The 25,379-nt window shown below is 45.0% G+C and overlaps 1 protein-coding gene and 1 long non-coding RNA gene across 2 annotated transcripts; both read right to left on the bottom strand.

The window, feature by feature from the left end:
• Window positions 1-321: 321 nt before the first annotated feature.
• On the bottom strand, window positions 322-4,738 carry LOC120935890. Its single transcript, XR_005748557.1, has 4 exons — window positions 4,700-4,738; window positions 2,348-2,565; window positions 457-639; window positions 322-340 (listed from the first exon to the last, which is right to left on the bottom strand). It is a non-coding gene; the product is annotated as an uncharacterized LOC120935890 (long non-coding RNA).
• A 3,524-nt stretch (window positions 4,739-8,262) lies between these two features.
• LOC120935888 lies at window positions 8,263-24,939 on the bottom strand. Its single transcript, XM_040347924.1, has 3 exons — window positions 24,801-24,939; window positions 9,382-9,882; window positions 8,263-9,123 (listed from the first exon to the last, which is right to left on the bottom strand). The coding sequence occupies exons 1-3, from the start codon at window positions 24,885-24,887 to the stop codon at window positions 8,587-8,589; spliced, it is 1,125 nt and encodes a 374-aa protein (XP_040203858.1). The 5' UTR covers window positions 24,888-24,939; the 3' UTR covers window positions 8,263-8,586.
• Between the last annotated feature and the right edge of the window lie 440 nt (window positions 24,940-25,379).

Here is a 25,379-nt window from a genome sequence, read left to right on the forward strand (position 1 = left end):
TGGGTTTCTGTAGCTGGATGACTCCACCATGGTGTCCTGGTACAAATCTGTGTGTCCTTTTGGAGACTCTGACTCCTCCATCACCCCGTCCTTATCATCCTCCTCTTTTATGTCTTTTTTCACCTCAACTTTAGAATCTCTCAGGTTTCCACTCTGAATATATAATAAAAATGACATCAATGGTAACAATGCAGATAATGTACAGATCCTAATGATACTATCGGTGATTGTTCCTCATCTACCTGATGATGGTGAGGGATGGTGTGACCTTCCTGTGTGGAATCCCGGGAATACAGAGGACGGGGACATCTCTCTGGTGGGTTCCCATTACTGAATCCATCTGTAGGAAACACACACACTGACTGAATACATTGTATCTATGTGTTTATCAGATGATGGGGGATCTAGGTGGAGCCTCCGTACTGCTCTCTCCTTTACAATAAAGTCTCCTCTTACCCGGTGATGTGAGGGGCGGCTGATTGTCCATCATGACGTCCTTGTAGAGATCCTTGTGTCCTTCAGTTCACTGATCTTGCTTCTGACTTTTACAACCTTGTTTTGATTTCTCTATTCTGTCAGGGAGGGAGGTGGAGGCAATGTGATGGTCATATGATCTCCAGACTTCACAGGAGGAAAACTCTAGATTTGAACACAATTAGTAAAATCAAATGATACTCCCAGAATCCTTCTCACATCTCTGGTTAGGTCTCAATTTTATTAAGGCTCCACTTCTGGCTGTGGTATAATTTAAACACTTAAGGACTGGAATGATTTAACCCCTTAATGACCAGGTAATTTCTTGGGAGACGACACTGTGTCGCTTTAACTGACAATTGTTGTGCGATGCTGTACCCAAACAAAATTACAGATTTTTCGTTTTTGCGCTATAAACAAAAAAGAGCGTAAATTTAAAAAAAAAAAAAAACAAAAAAAAAATAATATATATATATATATATCTTTTACTTTTTGCTATAATAAATATCCCCAAAAAGGTATATAAAAAATACAAAATAGGGGGAATAGATTTATGGCATTTTTATTATTATTTTTTTACTAATAATAACGGTGATCTGTGATTTTTAGCGGGACTGCGACATTGCGGCGGACAGATAGGACACCTAACTGACATTTTGGACACTTTTCTGGGACCCGGGGACATTATTACAGTAATCAGTGCTAAAAATATACACTGTTATTGTACTAATGACACTAGCAAGCAAGGGGTTAACATGAGGGGTGATCAAGGGGTTAAATGTATTCCTTGCAGGTGTTTTATAACTGTAGGGGGGATGGGCTGCCTGGGGAAACACAGATCCATCTTCCTGCATAGCACAAAGACAGGATCTGTGTGATCTCCCCTGTCAGAACGGAGATCTGCCTTGTTTACACAGGCAGATCCTCGTTTTGTCACTGCGGGGAATGATCGCGGGTGGCAAGCGGACATCAAGTCCGCCCCACCTGCTGATTGGCTCCCCCGCTAGCCAGTGGGTGTGCACGCGTGCCCACAATATAGACTTCAGTATAGAGATCATAGTATAGAGTTCCCGAGACGACATACGATGACGGCGTTTCGCGATAACAAGCCGACCTGCCACAGTACAATGACAGCTGGTCGGCAAGTGGTTAACTACACAGCCCCCCCAACTACGCAGGTAAAAAGCCTATCACAGACATTCTAACATCATCATTACATACAATGCAAGTCCAACAGTGCTGCTTTGCACATGTGGATGCCAAGGTTCTGTCCACATTCTTATGCCGCGTACAGACGGTCGTTTTTTGTGATGAAAAAAAAAAACTACGTTTTAAATCATGAAATAAAACAACGTTTTTGAAACTTCATTTTCAAAAACGACATTGCCTACACACCATCGTTTTTTCAAAATGCTCTAGCAAAGCGCGGTTATGTTCAGCACTCTTTTCCATTGAAGCTAGCTTCATAACTTGCTTCTGAGCATGCGCGGGTTTAAAAACATTGTTTTAAACGTCGTTTTGCCCACACACTATCATTTTAATTGACACAAAAAAACGACGTTTTGAAAAACGACACAAAAAATTCAAGCATGTTCAAATTTTTTTTTGTCGTTTTTCAGAAGACATAAAACAGCGTTTTCCCCCCACACACGGTCATTTTAAATGACGTTTTCAAAAACTACGTTTTTTTCCCATCACAAAAAACGACCGTCTGTACGCGGCATAAGAGCATCGGAAAAAAGTCACAACACCCTTTAAAATCCTGCATAATCTTAAAAAAATTAAACAAAAACAGTTTTACAAAATGCAGTAGAATCTACACATGTAGGACACCCAACAGTAGAGGTAATGTATTCTTCCAAAGCAAACAGACCTTTGCAATCTGGTATTGACTTATATTCCAATGCTTCACTTGTCTCTCACTCAGATAATGGGACCCCAGTGCTGATGGAGAGGGGAAGGGCAAACAAAGATGCTGTGCTGTAGAGCTGCACGATTAATCGTTAAGAATCGAGTTTGTGAATTTTTCCCCTCGCAATCTTAACAAAGCATTTTCCGATTCTATGCAGAGTTCTCTGCTCAAGCCGACAGCTGTCAAAAAAAAAAAACATGCAGTCTGCCAAGTTTCACAACAATCCTCAGCCACTGAGCTAACTATAAACATTGTAATGTTTTGTTCTTTAGTTCAAAGGAATGTACTTCGGTCTGTAAATTAGGAAAGTTTAACCAATTAAAGCGGGAGTTCACCCAGTTATTTATTTTTTGACCTTTTCCCCTTAGATTCCTGCTCGTTTTGTCTAGGGGAATCGGCTAGTTGTTTTAAAATATGAGCAGTACTTACCCGTTTTCGAGATGCATCTTCTCCGTCGCTTCCGGGTATGGGTCTTCGGGACTGGGTGTTCCTTCTTGATTGACAGTCTTCCGACAGGCTTCCGACGGTCGCATCCATCGCGTCACTAGTAGCCGAAACAAGCCGAACGTCGGTGCGGCTCTATACGGCGCCTGTGCACCGACGTTAGGCTACTTTCGGAAAATCGTGACGCGATGGATGCGACCGTCGGAAGCCTGTCAATTAAGAAGGAACGCCCAGACCCGAAGACCATACCCGGAAGCGGCGGAGAAGATCGCTCTCTAAAACGGTAAGTACAGCTTCGTTTTTTAAAAAAAATAGCCGATTCCCCTAGACAAAATGAGCATGAATCTAATCTTAAAATTTTTTTTTTCGGGAGAACCTCCACTTTAACAAAGCATTTTCCAATTCTATGTAGAGTTCTCTGCTCAAGCCGACAGCTGTCAAAAAAAAAAAAACATGCAGTCTGCCAAGTTTCACAACAATCCTCAGCCACTGAGCTAACTATAAACATTGTAATGTTTTGTTCTTTAGTTCAAAGGAATGTACTTCGGTCTGTAAATTAGGAAAGTTTAACCAATTAAGGACTAAACCTTTTTCTGACACTTGTTGGTTTCAAGATAAAATCATTGGGGTAGATTCAGTAAGCAATTGCGTCTGCGTATCCATAGATACGCAGCGCAATTGCTTAGTTGCGCCGGCGTATCGACTTTTCTGTATTCAGAAAGCTCGATACGCCGACTGCAGCCTAAGATATGACTGGCATAAGGCTCCTTATGCCGTCGTATCGCAGGCTGCATTCTTACGATGGCCGCTAGGTGGCGTTCCCGTAGTGGTCAGCGTAGAGTATGCAAATTGCATACTCACGCCGATTCACAACCGTACGCGTGCCCTGCGTTCGCATTTTATGTCGTTTGCGTTCGTCGGTTTCTGCGTAAGGCTGCCCATGCTATCAGCAGGGGCAGCCAATGCTAAGTATACCCGTCGTTCCCGCGTCGCGATTTTTATAAATTACGTAGTTTGCGTAAGTGAATAGTGAATGGCGCTGGATGCCATTTACGTTCACGTTGAAGCAAATGACGTCCTTGCGACGTCATTTACCGCAATGCACGTTGGGAAAGTTTCCAGACGGAGCATGCGCACTACGTTCGGCGCGGGAACGCGCCTAATTTAAATGATCCACGCCCCCTACGGATCATTTAAATTACGCGCGCTTACGCCGGGCAGTTTTACGGAGCGCACACGCAAATTACGGAGCTACTGCTTTGTGAATGAAGCGTAGCGCACGTAATTTACGGAGGCGCAGCGTAAAAACGCCCCTACCTGAATCCACCCCATTATTTTTTGCTAGAAAATTACTTGGAACCTCAAATACACACACACATATACACATATATATATATATATATATATATATATATATATATATATATATATATATATATATAATTTTAGCAGAGACCCTAGAGAATAAAAGGGTGGCTGTTGCAATTTTGTTTTGTCAAACGGTATGTGCGCAGCGGTCTTTCAAATGCTATTTTTTGGGGTAGTTTTTAGGCATTTTGCCAAGGCACCCCTGAAGAAATGTGAAGGCACCCCAGTGTGCCTGGGAACCCTGGTTGAAAAAGGCTACTACAGACTGATGATGTGAGAAGATCATTGGTGGGAAAGGTGACACATCACCAAAATGAAGAGAATGTTTCGGCCCTGTAAGTTGGGGAATGTTCTGACCCTAAAGGGGTTAATCTAGGTTTCCACACGATATATGTGTGTATCATCATCTGCTGGAGATAAAAGACATCACAGTGACTATGGAGGAAGAGGACGGACATGACGGGGGTTACTGGGTGTAAATAGAAAATAAAATCTTATTACCTCCTCTGCTGCCACTTCCAGCAACGTCTCCCCTCTACTTCCTCTTGACTCACCTCTCACCCGAAACTTCCTATTTATACCTGACATCACTTCCTGTCTGTACTGACATCACTTCCTGTCTCCCATAGAGACTTCATGCCTCAGTATACGTGAGATCACCATCTTTTGGAGTTCATAGAAACTGCAGCCCCAAGAAATGCCTCACAGTGTGAACACAGTCTTGTCATTGCTGCCAAGTGTCCCCGCGATCTTGGCTACTGCCCCAGCACATGTCTCGCAGGTTCCAGGACTCTATGCAGAGTGGAGTGTGTGAACAGTTAAAGGGGTGGTTCACCCTAAAAACTACTTTTTCTTATTACACTGGCCCCCCACATTACAATACGATTGAGCCTATTATCTTTTTTTTTTATGCTGTACATACCTTTGTACAGCTATTCACCCGTGGCTTCCAGGTTGCAAGTCCCGCGGGAGTGGGCGTTCCTAACATGTCTGTGATTGACGTTTTTACCAAAAACGAGCTCCCCCCGTCGCGTAAGCCGCGTCACGGTTGGCGAAAGGAGCCGAATGGCGATGCGCAGTATAGCGCCAACTCGCCGTTCGGCTCCTTTCGCCAACCGTGACGCGACTTACGCGACGGGGGGGGGCTCGTTTTTGGTCAAAACGTCAATCACAGACATGTTAGGAACGCCGACTCCCGCGGGACTCGCAACCCGGAAGCCACGGGTGAATAGCTGTACGAAGGTATGTACAGCATCAAAAAAAAGATAATAGGCTTAATCGTATTGTAATGTGGGGGGCCAGTGTAATAAGAAAAAGTAGTTTTTAGGGTGAAACACCCCTTTAAGTACCATCACTGACCACCAACGCTGGGTGGTGGTTACACTTTGGTAGTACCGACACCAACAATGGGGCTCATTGTATCTCACCGACACCAACAATGGGGCTTATTTTATCCCACTGACACCAATGATGGGTCAATGAATTTTGGCTACTGTCCCATTGGGGTTGATTTACTAAAACTGGAGAGTGTGAAATCTGGTACAGCTGTGCATGATAGCCAATCAGCTTCTAACTTCAACTTGTTCAATAAAGCTTTGACGAAAAAAAAAAAAAACCTGGAAGCTGATTGATTTCTATGCAGAGCTGTACCAGATTTTTCACTCTCCAGTTTTAGTAAACCAACCCCATTGTGTCCTCATCCTACAGGCTCAGGACAAACTCCGAAAATTTAACTAAACACGTTTATGTAAAGAACAAATCGAAACAAAAGTTTTAATTCTGCACATGTCTAATCAGCAATAGGGCTTATTTTATCCCACTGACACCATCAATGGGTTCTATCAACAATGGGGCTTATTTTTATCTTATTGAACTTCCTGGGCCGGATTCAGATACAATGGCGTATCTGTCCGGTCCGAGTTCTTTATTCAGAAAGAACTTGCGCCCTTACTTAAGGCGGCGTAACGTATGTGTTGCGGCGTAAGGCCGCGTAATTCAAATGGGGATGTAGGGGGGGGCGTGTTTTATTTAAATTGGGCTTGATCCCGCATTTTTGACGTATTATTTGAACGGCGCATGCGCCGTCCGTAAAATATCCCAGTGTGCATTGCTCTAAATGACGTCGCAAGGACGTCATTGCTTTTGACGTGAACGTAAATTACGTCCAGCCGTATTCGCGAACGACTTACGCAAACAACGTAAAATTTCAAAACTCGGCGTGGGAACGACGGCCATACTTAACATTAGCTACCCCTCATATAGCAGGGGTAACTATACGCCGGAAAAGCCGAACGCAAACGACGTAAAAAAAAAAGCGTCGGGCGGTCGTTCGTTTCTGAATCGGCGTAAATCCTCATTTGCATATTCCTCGCGTAAAAATACGGAAGCGCCACCTAGCGGCCAGCCTGGAATTGCAGCCTAAGATCCGACGGTGTAAAACACTTACACCTGGCGGATCTTAGGGATATCTATGCGTAACTGATTCTCTGAATCAGTCGCATAGATACGACCTCCCGAACTCAGAGATACGACGGCGTATCAGGAGATACGCCGCCGTATCTCTTTCTGAATCCGGCCCCCTGTCTGTAAATACAATAGAGACTTCTTGGGTTTGCAACTCCTCGATATAAGTGAGATCACCAACCTGTGGAGCTCACAGGAACTGCAGCCCCAAGAAACTTTTCATACTTTGAACAGGGCCTTGCACGGTGTATGTACCATATATCATAAAGATGCCCACTAGAGATGAGGTTTGGGTTCACCACTGCCATGGGTTTGAGCTAAAGCCTGTGAGCTTAAAGGGGTTGTAAAGGTAATTTTTTTCCCCTAAATAGCTTCCTTTACCTTAGTGCAGTTCTCCTTCACTTACCTCATCCTTCGATTTTACTTTTAAATGTCCTTATTTCTTCTAAGAAATCCTCACTTCCTGTTCTTCTGTCTGTAACTACACACAGTAATGCAAGGCTTTCTCCCTGGTGTGGAGAAAGCCTCTTGAGGGGGGAGGGGGTGAGCAGGCAAGTCAGGACACTCTCTACTTTGCAGATAGAGAAAGGAGCGGTGTGTTAGTGGGCGTCCTGACACTCCTGCTCGCCCCCTCAAGAGGCTTTCTCCACACCGGGGAGAAAGCCTTGCATTACTGTGTGTAGTTACAGACAGAAGAACAGGAAGTGAGGATTTCTCAGAAGAAATAAAGACATTTAAAAAAAAATTTGAAGGATGAGGTAAGTGAAGGAGGACTGCACTAAGGTAATGGAAGCTATTTAGGGATTTTTTTTTTTACCTTTACAACCCCTTTAAGGCCCCGTACACACGACCGGATCTGTCCGCTGATATTTGTCCGACGGACAGTTTCAGCGGATATGTTCGGTCGTGTGTACAGCCTATCGGACCGTTTTCCTGCGGACATTTGTCCAGCCGACCGTTTTCCAGCGGTCCAAAATTGCTTAGCATGCTAAGAAATCTGTCCGCTGGAAACCTGTCCGTCGGACATGTTTGCTGGTTAGTACACAAAACCCGCGGACAAAAAACCCGCGCATGCTCAGACAAAATGAGGGGATGGGAGCGCTCGTTCAGGTAAAACTTGCGTTTGTTTGTGACATGGCACATTCGTCATTTAAAATATCTAGTGTGTCGTTTATTGCCTCGTATTTTTTCTGCGTTCTCTTGCTAGAATAAACCCGTTCTCTTGCTGATGCTATCTAGCCAGATGTTGTAACTTTCTTTTGGTCCTCCACATGTATATATTTATGTTATGTTCTTTTTAGTTAATGTTGATCTTATATATATTTTTTTTTTAGTTTTTTGGCAAGTTATGTCAACATTGTTTTTTATTTTGGACTTTTTTTTTGTGTGTTTTATTTTGTTGGCAAGTTATGTCAACTTTGTTATTTTTTTTGGACTTGTTTTGTTTGTTGGCAAGTTATGTCAACATTTTTTTGGTGTGGGTGTTTTTCCTTTTTTTTATGGTTTACCAAGTTGGCACACCAAATGTCCCCACCCCCCCCCCCCCCAGAGAAGTTTGTGTCCTTTGTAAATGACACATAGTATTTTTTAAAATGTTTGATGCCTAATCACCACAGTATTACAACTCAATAGACAATGTTTTTACGTAAAGAAAAAAGCCATTTATTTAGGCAAATCCAAAAATTATAATGAACTAGAACGGCAGCACTTGATCAGATATAACATACATGCAGACTTGTGTTCCAGACTGCACAGGCAACATGGTCAAGGAGAAAATGGGAAACCTTCAGGAGCACATACCGAACATTATATAAAGAACCAAAAAAACAAAAAACAGGAGCAGCAGCAAGTGAGCCAATGGAGCCCAAGCTGTGATAGTCCAAAACAAGTCCATTTTTTGGGTGAATCAACTGGAAGGCAGGGAATCACCTTCTCGTCTTCCTTGCAACCTTCCTTCCAGGCTGCCTTGCAGCGGAACTTGCACGGACCCTTCCACGGACCCTTGCAGGTGGGGATGATGTGGCAGCAGGAGGAGGTCGCAGGTGTTGAGCAGGCCGTTCTGGGTCACTAAGCTCAGTGTCCCTGGTCAGCAGGCCCCGGTGCATCCACCAAAGGACCTGATTGATAAGGTCCTTGGCCAGCATCCTTTGCTCCTCCCCCGCTTGGCTGAGTTCATGCGCGATTGAGGCGCTGTAGGCCTCAGTGGGGTTGAGGGGGGCCCTCATTAAGGCACTAGCCTCCCGGATCATCTCCAGGCTCTCGTCCTCCACTTGTCTCATGCGCCTCCTTCGGCCTGGTTGCCTCATCTGGAGGGGAGGAACTTGGCTGTTGGTGCTCAGCCTGGGCCTGGGGACCTGCTGACCTCCACTGGGCCCAGCCTCCTCCTGGCTGCCACTGACCCCTTCCGCCTGGCTGACATTTTCCTCATCAGGAGCTGCCACCTCCTGGCTGGTCTCTTCTTCCTGTGTCCAAAAAAGGGACATGTTGTAATATTTAGCACAATCAAATCACACACATTTTCATGCTCTAGACTGGTTTGTTTTTATTCATTTAACTTGAACAGACTCTCCTTCTGACCCCTGCACTTGGCATCCCTGACACCTATTTTTATGCCCACGACTTGTGTGTTTTTTTTTCCAAGCTTGTTTTTTTGTTTACAATATCAACTCAATAAACAAACAATAATTAGCAGCCAAGAAATATGTTGTAAACTACTATACCTCATCAGTGAAGATTCGCAGATCTGAGTCTATGTCAGCCAGACTCTCGGCAGACTCTGCAGGGGTGTGGGGATCCGTGGAAGTTCCGCTGCAAGGAAGCGTGGAAGGAAGGCTGGAAGGAAGACTTGAAATTGATTCCCGGCCCTCCATTTGATCACCCAAAAAATGGAGCTCTTTGAAGTACCACAGCCTGGGCTCCATTGACTCACTTGCTGCTGATCCTGATCTTTTTTCTTGGTGTTCTTTATATTTTTTTCGGTATGCGCTCCTGAGGTTTGCCATTTTATCCTTGACCATGTCGCCTGTGCAGCCAGGAACCCAAGTTTGCATATATGTTGCTATTTGATCAAGTGCTGCCGTTCGTCGGTCTTTTTTGTAGTAGCAAGGGTCCTTGGAATTCCAGAGGAGTGGCATTTCCCTATATTTGTGGATCAGCCTAAGGATATTCTGTGGTCCCTGCAATTGGTCCATCCTTTTGAAGGTTTTATTTTTAATTTTAGTCTAGATTAACAAAAGGAAAAAAAAAAACACGATTTAAAAAAGGCTCAGCTTTGTCATTGTCAGAATATGTGCTCAAACATTTTTGAGCTACTATACAAACACAGTGTCTCCTGCTGCTAAAATGCTGGCCAGCTCTGCCCCATTGTTGTACCAAAAAATGTTTTTACATGCAGACCCTTTGGTTCCATTTCACAAAATACGTGGCATCTATAACCATCCCCAATTATTATTAATGATAGCATTCATCAAGGCACTATTTCATGTGTAGATATCCTGCCCCTCAGCATTGATGACATAAGACACTTCCTAATTACCTCTGTCCAACCAACACAGAACAATACTTGCATGATCTGAACACACCAGACAAAAAATAAAAAGAGGTAGAGCATTCTTCACATCTAGATTTTGTGATGTGTCCAAGCATTTGTAGAACCAAATACCCTTTTAACGCTACAGAATAGCGTTAAAAGGGTGCAAACAACAGACCAAACCCCCATCCCATGGCTCTCAAGTTTCTAGGCCTCTGCTGATCCCATGTTGTTATTTTTTTACCATCGTCTCTGTAGCTCCTGGCTTAGATCGCTTGAATAATCTCTGCGTAACCTACGTAATCACGTAGTTTTCCTTTTATACACTCCGCGTATGCATGAAACGCCGCCCTCGTCACCTTTGCCATACCCCTAATCAATGTGAAACGTAAACATATGGCGTTAACTCTGTAGCTTCTCTAAAACGCTCGAGCAATCTCTGCGTAACCTACGTAATCACGTCGTATTCATTCTATACACTCCGCGTATGCATGAAACGCCGCCCTCGTCACCGCCCATGACGGAACATTTCCTCTTTTCCACGCCCCTAATCACTGTGGGATGGAAACATGGCGATGTCACACGAGCGTGCACGAAGCTCTCAGGCCGAAAATGAAGGGACAGAGGCAGGAACGTCCCGATCCAGGCCCAAACGCTATAAGGCCACTAATATGGCTTTAGAAGAAATGGTGGAGTTAGTTGACATACTGCGGAGGAAGGACTACGACGGGGAACATGGCCCATACAAGACCCCTAACCGCAGAAAGGCCCAAATTATGGACAAGGTGGCGAGGAGAATGAAGGAGATGTTTGGTGTCACCAGATCAAAAGAACAGCTCCGGAAACGTTGGTCCGACTTGAAACTGCGGGAGCCACATCAGTTGAAGAAGATCAAGAAAATTATTAAGAAAAGTAAGTCCTTTTATTTTTTTGGGGGTCAATTGTCTTGATTAATTTGTTGACATGTATATTTCTACATCTGCCTCCTTGGCCTGGTTGTACTTTTGAACACATTTTGAAATTGTATGTGTTTAAAGAAAATACCCATCTTTTTCAACGATCGTTAATAGTAAACATCGTAACATCACATCGTTTCTCCGAAATCCGATGTTGGTCCAGGAACAACACACCTGGACATGGCTATCTGGCAAAAAACAACGTTTGTAAACATTGTGTAAAAGCTATTTTTTTTAACTGAAATTAAGAGAATGTGAAAGGCAAACAGGATTCATTCTCAACAGTGATAATAAGCAGCTGTTTTCCCATCTGGAATCAAGAGCACCTGTGTCTCCCCAAAAAAAAAAAAAACATTTTTGTAGGGTCTCCGAGAAATAAAGTTTAGGGGGGACATCCATGTGTGTCACTTCGCTAAAAAGGGGCAGGATCAGAGCTTGGGCTAGAAGTCATCTAAAAATGTAGGTTTGGTGGAAGAAGACAAAAAAAGATACTAATTTAATGCCTCTTCTAAGCAATGTGTGCGATTTCTGCTTTCCAATATCTGTGTGCTGATGAGTATACCTTTTGTTTTGTGTTATTTAGGGGAAAGAAGACGACAGCATTTGGAGGAGGCAGGGAGGGCCAGACACGCCAAAAATAGACCATCTCGGCATGTGGAGGAGGAGGAGGATGTGGAAGGAGAGGAGGAAGGAAGAGAGGAGGAAGGAAGAGAGGAGGAAGGAAGAGAGGAGGAAGAAGCCATTTTGGAAGTAGCAGTTATGGAAGATGAAGGGGAAGTTGAGGAAAGGGAAGTTGGATTTATGGAAGAAGGTGGATTTATGGATGAAGAAGAAGCAGTTATGGAAGATGAAGGAGGAGTTGTTGAAGATGAGGGTGAAGTGGTGGAAGAAGGAGGATTTGTTGAAGATGAGGGTGAAGTGGTGGAAGACGGAGAAGTTGTTGAGGTGGAAATGAGCAGACCATCAGGTCAGTGTCACCCCAGCTTTATAGGGCAAAACAGATGTAGATAGGCCTGCAAAATATTAAATGTATTTTATTTCTTATTTTTTAGGGGATGAAGATGGTGTTCCGCATTTTTCTCGTGCAAGTGCACAAATAATAATACAGCAGATTATGGAGTGCAGCACAGAGATGGACAATATGCGGCAAAGGATGTTGGTCATTGAACAGAACTATAAAAATATAATTGACATGATGGGCCGTGTCAAAGACTGAAACCCCCCCCCCCCCGCCCATCCCCCGCCCCCCCCCAACCATTTTTAATTTTTTCCTCAACAATACGCCAAAATTTGAAGATGCACACACATTGTGCCAACATGTGCTATCTGCCATCACAGAATATCGATTGTCTGTGCTTTGTGGGTACAACCCCCTCCTTGATTCTCAAGTAGTTGAAAGGAAGGGTTTGCTCCCACAAAACACAGACATTGATCACCCATGATGGCAGATAGCACATGTGGCCATTTGTCTGTGTTTCTCTGTTGAAGAACTGACATTTGGCGAATTAACACTGAATGTGTGCATCTTCAAATTTTGGCGTGTTCCAGTGTGAAATCACACCATGACTGACTGTTGTTGTGAATAGAGAAAAGTTTGAACTTTGCAAGTTCTATTGGTTGTACATTTTAACATTTGTAATTCAAAACAAGTTGTGAAATCAACAACAAAGAAAAAAAATATATATATATATTAAAAAAAAAAATACCCCCAAAAAAAACCTAAAAAAATATATATATATATATATATATATATATATATTTGATACTAAAAAATATCGTACTAAAAGATCTATATTCTTGAAAAAAATAAATAAAAATAAGATATATTTGAAAAAAAACAAAAAAAAATACCAAAAGAAAAATCTTACTAAATTGTTTAATAAAACCTAAAAAGCCATGTTTTCAGCAAAAAAAAACTAATTTTGGGGGTAATGAACAAGCTGCAAATAAAAACATTGACATCAAAATCTGAAAAATGAATGGCTTCTTATTTCTATGCTCAATACCCATTTTGTAGATGAGTGAATAATGTGCAATTGTGGTTATTTACTAAAACAGGAGAACTAAATTTGTCACTAGAAGTGCACTAGTTATTTGGAGAACCAGGAAGACAGATAAAAAAAGAAAAAGCAATAATGACAAACAACTGTATAAAGTCCAATGGTCAAATTATTTATTGGAATATTTCTTTCTTTTGGGGGCCGAATTAGAAATAAATATGATCAGGCATAGCAATGGCCCCACGACCCATGAAGTACTCAACATATTTGTCGCGTACCTCACAAGCAGATTGGGTGGCCAAGCCAGCGCGACCAGTGTCCAGACTAGGAAGGGTATCTGAGGGTAGTCCTGCCTCAGCACCGATGTTGGTTAGGTACGTCTGGGAGTGCCTGCGTAGAAAATTGTGCAAAATGCAGCAGGCAAAAACAACGGTGTTCAATTTATATTCCGCCAAGTGTATCGCTGTCAGGAACAGGCGGAACCGGCTGGCGAGTATCCCAAAGGCATTCTCGACTACCCTCCGAGCTCTGGCCAGCCGATAATTGAACACCCTCCTCTCTGAGGTGAGGGTCCTCTGGGGAAAAGGCCGCATGAGGTGAGGTCCAAGCCCAAAAGCTTTGTCCGCTAAAAAAAGAAACGGAAGTCCTTCCACGTTGTCTTCATCCGGTGGCAGTTCCAGACCACCAGTTTGTAGACGCCTGTAGAATTCAGTCCGCGCGAACACTCCCCCATCAGACAGCCGGCCGTTCTTCCCCACGTCCACATACAAAAATTCGTAGTGTGCCGACACCACCGCCATCAACACGATACTACGATAGTTAAAATAGTAGGACCCCGAACGGGGTGGCGGCACTCTGCGGACGTGTTTTCCATCTATTGCTCCACCGCAGTTCGGAAAATCACACCGCTGGGCAAATTGGGAAGCCACAGTCTGCCATTCCTGTGGCAGACTGTGGCATCTGTGTCCTTAGTCCCTTTCCCTGTCTCAAAGGGGAGATATCAGAGGTCTGTTAAGACCCCTCATATCTCACCAAAGCCCCCCAACAGGGCTGATAAAAAAATTGCAATAATTACAAAAATTAATCGTAAAAAAAAAAAAAAACACACACTGACACTGTCCTCCAGTTTTTTTTTTTTTTTTTTTTTTTTTAAACAATGCTTTCCTGGTGCCTCCATGGCAGCATACCAATGGTCATGGCTCCGCCCCCGACTGACCCACAGGACCACGTAACTCTCTCAATAAAAAGAGCTCCCCCCCCCAGATAGGCATTCTTTTTTCTGTCCTCATCCCGCAGGATCATACTTCAGCTCTACCTCACCATCCATGGTGTAACCGTTGCAGGTTCATGCTCTCCTGCAGGACGGAGTCCTATGGCTTGGGCTGCTAAAGGTGCCAGATAAGTATAGGAGCCCATTTTTTTTGAGGATCTTTTTTGGGGCACTTGCTTTACCTCCAGGAGCTTATGGTTTTCTCCTCTTCAGGTACATAGGCTGACTGTTCCGCATCCCGGGTGGTTCCTCTCCGGGGGTAGGGCACTTCACTATTTAAATTAAAAGTTACCCAGCATTAGAAGTATCCCACTCACCGCCTGTATGTCTCACTCCTCGGCGGGACGCCGGACATCTATCCTCCCCACGAGCTGCAAGCGCTTCGCGCGGGTCACATGACTCAGATTTGTCATCTCGGGGGGCGGAGCCACGTCGACGCGGCCGCGCATGCGCACTGCGCGTTTGGCGGCCATCTTGGTACTCCCAAGACTTTAAAACAGCCTGTCTCTCAGTTGGGAGCAGACTGTCAGTGGGGTAGCATAGCCAGCACTCATCTCCTGCTGGATTCCTCTGCAGAGCGATATGGATCCTTGCCAAGGTACAGCCTTATGACTTGTCAGTGTATGCAAAAAAAAAAAGTATAAGGGGGATTTTTGTGTGACTCTCATATATATTTATATATATAGCTACTTGTATTTTTGTCCAGTAGTCTTTATATTTGGGGGTCTTGGACTGTTTTCTGTTTATATCTTGTCTAAACCAGATAGTAATCATAGAAAATTCTAAATTTGCCCTTAGCTGTCCTGGACATAGTCATGCCAATACAAAAAGATCCTCAACATTCTACTAGGTAAGGGCTGCTACAGACAGGTAACGTATTAGTAATAGAAAAAGAGCACTATAACAGACATACTATACAACCTGTGTTCTGGGATTTTGTCTCCGCAGCCCGCAACGAGACGCATCTCACAGATCCTCCCGCGACAGAAGCTCAGGAGGCCATAGAAGTTCAGGCCACCCCCACACTTCAGGCCGCAACTCAAGCAGCCATCGAAGTTCTTCCCACCATTCCTCATCCAAACCCAGAGGGGATGACTGTTGGGTCTGTTGGAAAAAAGCCCTGCCAGGCAAGTTAGCCTGCGGCCAATGCTTTTTGGAGGCTACTGCAGAAAAACAGGTGTCCGCAAACTCTATAAAAGATCTTATCAAAGAATCTATCAGGGAATTGGCTGCAGCACAAAGCACTTCTTCTCCTTCTTCTCCCTCGGCTGAGCAAGAGATCGCGGGCCCATCCACCCCGTACCCGGGGGAAGAGGGCTTGGAGGAGGACTTAGTATCAAATGAGGAAGAGATTTCAACCTTTGACTTTGGTCTGGTGGAGCCATTTGTAATGGCAGTCAAGGACGCTATTCAATGGGAAGAAGAGTGCCTTGAGCCTCCGTCCAAAACAAAAAAATACTTTCCGCATTTAACAAAAAGAGTGTCTAATTTTCCACTTATGGAGGAGATTAAAGGGATCATTCTAGGAGAATGGCAGAAAGTCGATAAGAGGCCTGTCGCCTTTAACCGCCTACAAAAGCTGTATCCGTTGGCCGAATTGGATGCTAAGATTTTTGAATCCATTCCAGCTGTGGATGCCTCAGTCATGAGGCTGGCAAAAAATACGACCCTACCACTAGAGGACTCGGTCTCCTTCAAGGATGCTTTAGACCGGAGGATCGACGCAGATCTTAAAAAGATGTACCAAGCAACTGGCGGGGCTTGCAAACCGGCGGTAGCCTTATCTTCTGTTTCCAGGGCCACCAGGGGGTGGACTGACAACATTGAGACAGCTCTCAGAGCAGGCATAGACACCGAGGAAGTCATTAAGGCATTAGATGAGCTAAAGCTGGCATCAGATTTCATGGCAGAAGCAGCGATAGATGTCTTAAGAAGTTCCTCCAGGGCCATGTTGTATTCAATCACGGCCAGAAGAGCCCTATGGTTAAAACCATGGGCAGCAGACCCATCTTCTAAGCAATCGTGGTGTCGCATTCCGTATGACGGGAAAGCACTTTTTGGGGAGAAGATGGATTCTGCAATTTCAAGGGTCACAGGAGGAAAGAGTGGTTTGATCCCTCAAGATAGAAACAGAAGGAAGAGATTTGCTCCCAGGCCTGGAGCTCAGCAGAGAGGAAGGGACTCAAGATCCTATCGCCCAGGTTATAGAAGGGGCTGGAAAGGGTCTCAAGCTTCTTTCCTTAAACTGGGGAAACCAAAACCCACAACTTCTGTGGGAGATTCCCAGAAGTCTTTTTGACTCCCCTGCCACCCAGACCAGCCTAGTGGGAGCAAGACTCAAGTCCTATGCGCAGGTCTGGGTGGAAGGGTGCACCGATCCATGGGTGGTGTCCACCATCCTCAGGGGACATTTTTGGAGGTTCAAATCCCACCCTCCTCCATACTCTTTCCAAGACACCAAGATCCCGGCGTCCAAAGAGAAAAGGGCAGTATTATTTCAGTACATCCAAATACTGTTACAACAGAAGGCAGTGTTACCAGTCCCAGCTTCGGAGATAAACTCGGGATTCTACTCTCCCGTCTTCTTAATTCCCAAGAAAACGGGAGGATGGAGGCCCGTACTGGATTTGAAAAAATTGAACAAGTATATCAGATTGGAGCGCTTCAAGATGGAGTCTCTGAACACAGTAATCTTATCAGTCCAGCCCGGGGACTGGATGGTCTCCATAGATCTCCAGGATGCATATCTGCACATTCCGATAAACAGCCAGTTCCAGCACTTTTTACGGTTCAAGGTGGGCAGCCTGCATCTACAGTTCCAATGCCTCCCGTTTGGAATCTCATCAGCTCCCAGAACGTTTACAAAAGTGCTAGGGGCCATTCTAGTGCCTCTTCGGGAAAAGGGAATACGAGTACTATATTATTTGGACGATATTCTAATCTTGTCTCAGCACAAAAGCATTTTAGAGGAGCACACCCAAACAGTACTAAGCACCTTGTCCAGATTCGGTTGGTTGATCAACATAGCGAAAAGCCAGCTAAGGCCAACACAGAAGATGGGTTACTTGGGGGCCCTATTCAACACCCCGGAGAAATCAGTTTCTCTGCCACCAGAAAAGGTTCCAATTTTGGTTCAAAAAGTAAAACGAGCAATGGGTTCCCGCTTCATGTCAGCGTCAGATTGTCTGAGCCTCATAGGCTCCTTCGCTTCATGCATCCCAATGGTAAAATGGGCCAGATGGCACCTACGGGAATTTCAGCTAGGGTTCCGAACTTCCTAGCCCAATGGGGGAAAGAACATCTCAAGCAGAAAATAATTGTGTCCTCTTCGATGAAATCCAGTCTATGGTGGTGGACAAGACCCTCCAATCTATTAGTTCCACGGCTCCTGGGACCAGTTGCATGGACCATACTTACTTCAGACGCCAGTCAGCTAGGTTGGGGAGCACACACCCAAGACAAATTGGTTCAAGGGAGGTGGCCATTCAGTGCGGAGGGAGTGATATCCAATATCCTGGGAGCTAAGGGCAGCCTGGATGGGGTTTCTGCATCTAGCACCTCTTCTCAGGGGCAAGCCGGTCCTTCTTCAAATGGACAACCGTGCAGCGGTGGCCTACGTCCAGAACCAAGGGGGCACGCACAGCAGGGCATTATTCAGCGAAGTAGCTCCAATAATCTCATGGGCAGAGAAGAATCTATGTGACATACAGGCATCCTATATTCCGGGACCAGAGAACCAGTTAGCCGATCACCTGTCAAGGTCATTCTACAACAACAACGAATGGTCTCTAGACCAAGGGGTCTTCAACAGGATCTGCCAACAGTGGGGGACTCCCCAATTAGATCTTTTTGCCTCGCCTCTCAACGCGAAGACTCCTCGGTTCTTCTCAAGAGCACCATGTCCGACAGCAACGGGTACAGATGCTTTGATCCAGACTTGGACATTCCAGTTGGGATATGCCTTTCCCCCAACTCCCTTGATTCTGAGATTCCTCCAGCGTCTGACAAAGGAAGAAGTAACCATCCTGGCGATCATTCCATATTGGCCAAGGAGGCCGTGGTTCCCGCTATTGGTCAGTCTGTCTCTGGGCAGTCCGACGTCTCTACCTCTCAAGAACAACCTGCTGACTCAGGGCAGTTTCATCCACCCGAATCCAGAGATTCTGGACTTGAGGGTCTGGATATTGAAAGGAGGAGGCTGGGGGATATAGGGTGTTCACAAGAGGTCATCCGAACCCTTTTGCTCGCAAGAAAGTCTTCCACGAACACCACTTACTACAGAATTTGGAAGAAATTTGTGGCCCTAGCGGAATCCAACCAGTTCAATCCACTGTTTCCTGAAGTTCATAATATTTTGTTATTTTTACAGTCAGGCCTAGACCTAGGTTTAGGACACAGCACTCTAAAGGTCCAGGTGTCTGCCATCTCAGCCTTAACAGATGTCAGATGGGCGCTTAATCCACTGGTGGACAGATTTTTGAAGGCGGTTCTGAGACTTCGCCCGCCCAGGAAATCTCTATACCCCAAGTGGGATCTGACAATCGTGCTGGAAGCCCTAACACGTTCCCCCTTCGCTCCTACAGAAGGTTGCTCACTGGAGGACATTACCTGGAAAGCAGCCTTCCTGATTGCAATCACATCGGGGCGCAGGGTGTCGGAAATCCAAGCCCTGGGAGCCCAAGAGCCTTATATCACATTCTTTCCAGACAGGGTAGTACTACAGCCAATACATCAGTTCATTCCCAAAGTACCTTCGGTCTTTCATTTCAATCAAGAATGGGTACTTCCAACATTTGAAGGAGAGCAAGCATCCTCAAACCTGCACGAGCTAGATGTAGCCAGATCCTTAAAACATTATCTTAAGGTAACTCAGGAATTCAGAAAGGACCAGCGCCTCTTCATCATCCCAAAAGGGGCAAGGAAAGGGAAAGCAGCTTCCAAGTCAACAGTGGCAAGATGGATTGTGGGACTCATTCAGAAAACCTATCGGGCTAGTGGTCTTCCTATTCCCAAGGCAGTAAACGCACATTCAACGAGAGGAGTCGCCTCGTCCTGGGCACCTTTAGCAAGGGTCTCCCCGGAAACTATCTGCAGGGCAGCAAGCTGGTCTTCCTTCAGCACCTTTATGTCCCACTATAGCCTAGACCCGGCAGCTCTCACCTCGAGAGACTTTGGGAGAAAATTGCTAGAACGCTCTACTCTGTAGTTATTAAATATATTTTTTTGAGCAGTACCCTCCCTGTAAAGCGAGTTATTTGACCATTGGTATGCTGCCATGGAGGCACCAGGAAAATGGAAAATTGAATACCTATCTTTCTGTAATTTTCCTTTCCTGGTGCCTACCCATGGCAGCATACACCCTCCCTTATGGACTGCTCTGCGGTCTGAGGGCTAGTAACTAGGAATGCCTATCTGGGGGGGGGGGGAGCTCTTTTTATTGAGAGAGTTACGTGGTCCTGTGGGTCAGTCGGGGGCGGAGCCATGACCATTGGTATGCTGCCATGGGTAGGCACCAGGAAAGGAAAATTACAGAAAGGTAGGTATTCAATTTTCCATTTTCTTTTTTTTAAAGGGGGGGGGGGGCTTTAAAAAAAAGAAAGCATTGTTTAAAAAAAAAAAACAAATAAAAAAAACTACTGACACATGTGCCGCTGTCACATGAGATTGACAAAAAAGTATCGGTAATCGGTATCGGTGAGTACTTGAAAAAATGTATCGGTTCTTATACTCGGTCTTAAAAAAGTCGTATCGTGACAACCCTAAATATGGCATATGGATTTGATCAGGACGTTGGTATAAGCTATGGTAGTGATCAGGATGCTGGTATGAGGTATGGCGGTTATCACAAGTTTTTGGAAAATGCAGAATGAAAATACATTATTTTACGCAAAGTTGTCAGTTTAACAAAATATTTCTCAAACACAGCATGGGCAAACATAGAATTACACAATCTGCTACTTCTTCCGAGTATTAGGATACCACGTGTTATGCCGCATACACACGATCATTTTTCGTCATTAAAAAAACGTTGTTTTAAAAAAATGTAATTTAAAATGATCGTGTGTGGGCTTCACATCATTTTTCGGCTTCTGAAAAACGACAATTTTTTTTTAGAGCATGCTGCATTTTTTAACGACGTTTTAAACAATGTTGTTTTTTGGGTTGTAAAAAATGATCGTGTGGGCTAAAACGACATTAAAAACCCGCGCATGCTCAGAAGCAAGTTATGAGATGGGAGCGCTCGTTCTAGTAAAACTACCGTTAAGCACATTCAGCACGCTGTAACAGACAGAAAAGCGTGAATCGTCTTTTTCTAACACGGAATCAGCTCAAGCAGCCCCAAGGGTGGTGTCATCCGCATGGAACTTCCCCTTTATAGTGCCGTCGTACGCGTTGTATGTCACCGCGCTTTGCTAGAGCATTTTTAAAAAACGATGGTGTGTGGGCAACGTTGTTTTAATGATGAATTTGGAAAAACTTCGTTCTTTCTACATGCCGAAAAACATCGTTTTTTTTCATGCCGAAAAATGATCGTGTGTACGCGGCATTTAGACTTTTTCACAGCTTAGCCACACAGAGGGGAGCGAAATACAGTGAGCACCTTAAGGCTTTCTAGGGGCAAACTATGCATCTAATTTCCTGAGCTTCATGACAGTAGAAACAATTGCGGACACTGGCTATGTTGACACTAGTACTGGTTTGACTGTGATCAGCGACTGGTATGGGGAATGGTGGTGATTAGAATGCTGGTATGATGATCGTGACAATGGCGTGGGCTATGGCATTGATCAGGACGCTGGTATGAGGTGTGGTGGTAATCAGAATGCTGGTATGAAATGTGGGCAGTGATCAGGGCGATGGTATAGGACATGGTGGTGATCAAGATGCTGGTATGGTATAAGGTGGTGTCAAGACACTTATATGAGTTATAATGATTATTAGGACACTGGTATGAGATATGATGGTGATCAGGGCGTTGGTATGGTGGTGATCAGGATATTGTTATGGGGTATGGCAGTGATCAGGAAACTGATGTGGGGTATGGCCATGATTAGGATGCTGGTATGGGGTATGGCAATGATCAGGAAACTGGTATGGGGTATGGCGGTATCAGGAAACTGGTATAAGGCATGGTGGTGATCAGGCTGCTGGTATGGGGTATGGTGGTGATCAGTATGCTGGTATAAGGTGTGGTGATGATCAGGATATTGGTATGGGGTATGGCAGTGATCAGGATGCTGGTATAGCTAAAAGGTGGTGATCGGGATGCCAGTATGGGGTATGACAGTGATCAGGACACTGGTATGGGATATGGCAATGACCAGGACACTGGTATGGCGGTGATCAGGATGCTGGTATGGGGTATGGTGGTATCAGGACACTGGTATGAGGTACGATGGTAATCAGGGTGTTGGTATGGCAGTGATCCGGATACTGGTATAGGGTATGGCCGTGATCAGGATTCTGATATGGCATATGGTGGTGTCAGGACACTAGTATGAGGTATGATGGTGATCAGGACGCTGGTATGGGGTATGGTGGTGATCAGGGCATTGGTATGGTATGGTAATCAGGATGTTGGTATTGGGTATGGCCATAATTAGGACTCTAGTATGGCATATGGTGGTGATCAAGCTTCTGGTATGGGGTATGGTGGTGATTAGGATGTTGATATGAGGTATGATGGTGATCAGGACACTGGTATGGTGTATGGTGGTGATCAGGGCGTTGGTATGGTGTTGATCAGGAAGTTGGTATGGAGTATGGCAGTGTCAGTGATCAGGATGATGATATGGCATATGGCGGTGATCAAGATGCTGGTATGTGGTATGGCAGTGATCAGGATGCTGGTATGGCAGTGATCAGGACACTGGTTCTGTGGTATAAAGGTGAGAAGGATGCTGGTATGGGGTATGGCAGTGATCAGGACACTGGTATGGGGTATGGCAGTGTTTAGGACACTATTATGGGATATGGCAGTGATCATGACACAGGTATGGGGTGTGGCAGTGATCAGGATGCTGGTATGGGGTATGGCAGTGATCAGGACACTATTATGGGATATGGCAGTGATCAGGACACTGGTTCTGTGGTATAAAGGTGAGAAGGATGCTGGTATGGGGTATGGCAGTGTTTAGGACACTATTATGGGGTATGGCAGTGATCAGGACACTGGTTCTGTGGTATAAAGGTGAGAAGGATGCTGGTATGGGGTATGGCAGTGATCAGGATGCTGGTATGGCAGTGATCAGGACACTGGTTCTGTGGTATAAAGGTGAGAAGGATGCTGGTATGGGGTATGGCAGTGATCAGGACACTGGTATGGGGTATGGCAGTGTTTAGGACACTATTATGGGATATGGCAGTGATCATGACACAGGTATGGGGTGTGGCAGTGATCAGGATGCTGGTATGGGGTATGGCAGTGATCAGGACACTATTATGGGATATGGCAGTGATCAGGACACTGGTTCTGTGGTATAAAGGTGAGAAGGATGCTGGTATGGGGTATGGCAGTGTTTAGGACACTATTATGGGGTATGGCAGTGATCAGGACACTGGTTCTGTGGTATAAAGGTGAGAAGGATGCTGGTATGGGGTATGGCAGTGATCAGGACACTGGTATGGGGTATGGCAGTGTTTAGGACACTATTATGGGATATGGCAGTGATCATGACACAGGTATGGGGTGTGGCAGTGATCAGGACACTGGTATAAGGTATGAAGGTGAGAATGATGCTGGTATGGGGTATAGCAGTGATCAGGACACTGATAAAGCTTATTGCGGTGATCAGGATTACGTTTTTTCTTTTTTTAAGAAACCAGAAATTAAATGTCATTTGCCAGCAATTTTAACTTTATTTCTTTGTAAATGTGAGCGCTGCTGCAGCACTTTCTATACATCACAGAGATGCCTCTTCAGAGGCAGGATTAGGACACCCCCAGGCATTATATTTAAAGGAATTTGACATTTTAAATGTTTCACTTTAAGCCTTTAAAATGTTCAGTGGCCAAATGGAACTCAATAAAAATGTTTTTTTTTTGCAATGGAACATGTTGCCCAGGGCAATGCCCACCACCTATAATACTTTTTTGACACTCCTTTGCCAATTAGCCCAGTACACAGGCATTTTCAATTTAATTGATTCAACTCCCATTGATTTTAAATAGGGTTTAGGTTTAGCATCCGAACATCTTCAAAGTTCAAAGAACCCAGTGCAGTTTGGCTCATCCCTAGTAAGAAGGAGACATCTCCAAAATGAAGAAAATTTCCCGGCCTTATAAGGAAGTAAAAGTTCTGCCCCTGATGGGGTTAATCTAGGTTTCCACACTATGGCCCGGATTCACATACCTTGGCGCATAGTTATGCCGGTGTATCGAATATACGCTACGCCGACGTCACGCAGAGCGGCGAGCACAGTATTTACAAAGCACTTGCTCCCTAATCTACGCTGGGTTCCCTCGGCGTTACTCGTCGTAAGTGGCAGTGGGCGTGAGCCATGCTAATGAGGCGTGACCCCATGTAAATGATGGGCCGAGCGCCATCAAGATACGAATAACGAATGGCGCATGCGCCGTCCCATGGACGTTTCCCAGTGCGCATGCTCAGAATCACGTTGAAACAACTGCCTAAGTTACGTCGAATCACTGCCTACGACTTGAACGTAACCTACGACTAGCCCTATTCACGTACTACGTAAACGATGTAAAAAACTAAGGCTGTGTTCCCTGGTGCAGCCATTTGCATTGATGCTGCTCACTTACACCTGCTTTATAAGGCTTAACTTTACGCCGGACGTAGGACTTACGTAAACCGCGTATATTAATGCGCCGGGCGCAAGTACGTTTGTAAATCGGCGTTAGGGTTGCCACCTCATCCCTTTAAAACAGAACACATATGAATTACACAGGTTCTGAGGCTAATTAAGGTGGTAATTAGACTCATTTGGTGCCTTATCTGCATTAAATTAGCCTCAGAACCTGTGTAATTCATATGTGTTCTGTTTTAAAGGGATGAGGTGGCAACCCTAATCGGCGTATCTCACTCATTTGCATATTCGAATAGTAAATCAATGGGAGCGCCCCTTGCGGCCATCGTAAACATGCGCCCACGATACGACGGCGTAGGAAACTTACATCGGTCGGATGAAGCCTATTTTCAGGCGTATCTTGCTTTCAGAGTCAGGCGCATAGATACGACGGCGCATATGTGCACTTACGTGGCGTATCTCGAGATACGTCGGCGTAAGTGCTACGTGAATCCGGGCCTATATAGGTGTGTATCATCATCTGCTGGAGATAAAAGACATCACAGTGACTATGGAGGAAGAGGATGGACATGAGGGGGGTTACTGGGTGTAAATAGAAAATAAGATCTTATTACCTCCTCTGCTGCCACATCCAACAATGTCTTCTCTCTACTTCCTCCCGACTCACCTCTTACCTGGAACTTCCTGTTTGTACCTGACATCACTTCCTGCCTCCATTGAGACTTCCTGTCTAGCACCTTGTGGAGCTCAGAGGAACTGCAGCCCCAAGAAATGTCTCATAGTGTGAACACGGCCTTGTGCTGTGTGTGTATGCACTGTATATCCTTATAGTTGGGGTCATCTCTGCTCCTTTAAATATAGTACCTTGGGGGTAGGGTTGCCACCTTTTCTTCAAGCCAAACCCAAGCCAAAACCGAACACTTTAGCGACGCACGGTTTGTAGTAAACACTATACATATATAGATTAGTGTCCCTTTATATCAGCTGCATATACCTCCCCTGGGGGCCCCCCTTTATATCAGCAGCATAGACCTCCCCCATGGCCCCCTTTATATCAGCAGCATAGACCTCCTCCACGGCCCCCCTTTATATCAGCAGCAGAGACCTCCCCGGTGGCCCCCTTTATATCAGCAGCATAGACCTCCCCAGGACCCCCCCCCCCCTTAGAGACACATAGAGTGAGACAAAACCCC

Source organism: Rana temporaria, chromosome 4, assembly GCF_905171775.1.
Source record: "Rana temporaria chromosome 4, aRanTem1.1, whole genome shotgun sequence".
NCBI classification, from domain to species: Eukaryota; Metazoa; Chordata; class Amphibia; order Anura; family Ranidae; genus Rana; species Rana temporaria.

Coding starts and splice junctions, on each gene's coding strand:
- LOC120935888 (XM_040347924.1), bottom strand. CDS start 24,887: ATGTCAGGTACAAACAGGAAGTTCCAGGTAAGAGGTGAGTCGGGAGGA. Junction 9,883..24,800: donor TGGATGTGGCAGCAGAGGAG/GTAATAAGATCT, acceptor TTGTTAATCTAG/ACTAAAATTAAAAATAAAAC. Junction 9,124..9,381: donor TGCGAATCTTCACTGATGAG/GTATAGTAGTTT, acceptor TTTTGGACACAG/GAAGAAGAGACCAGCCAGGA.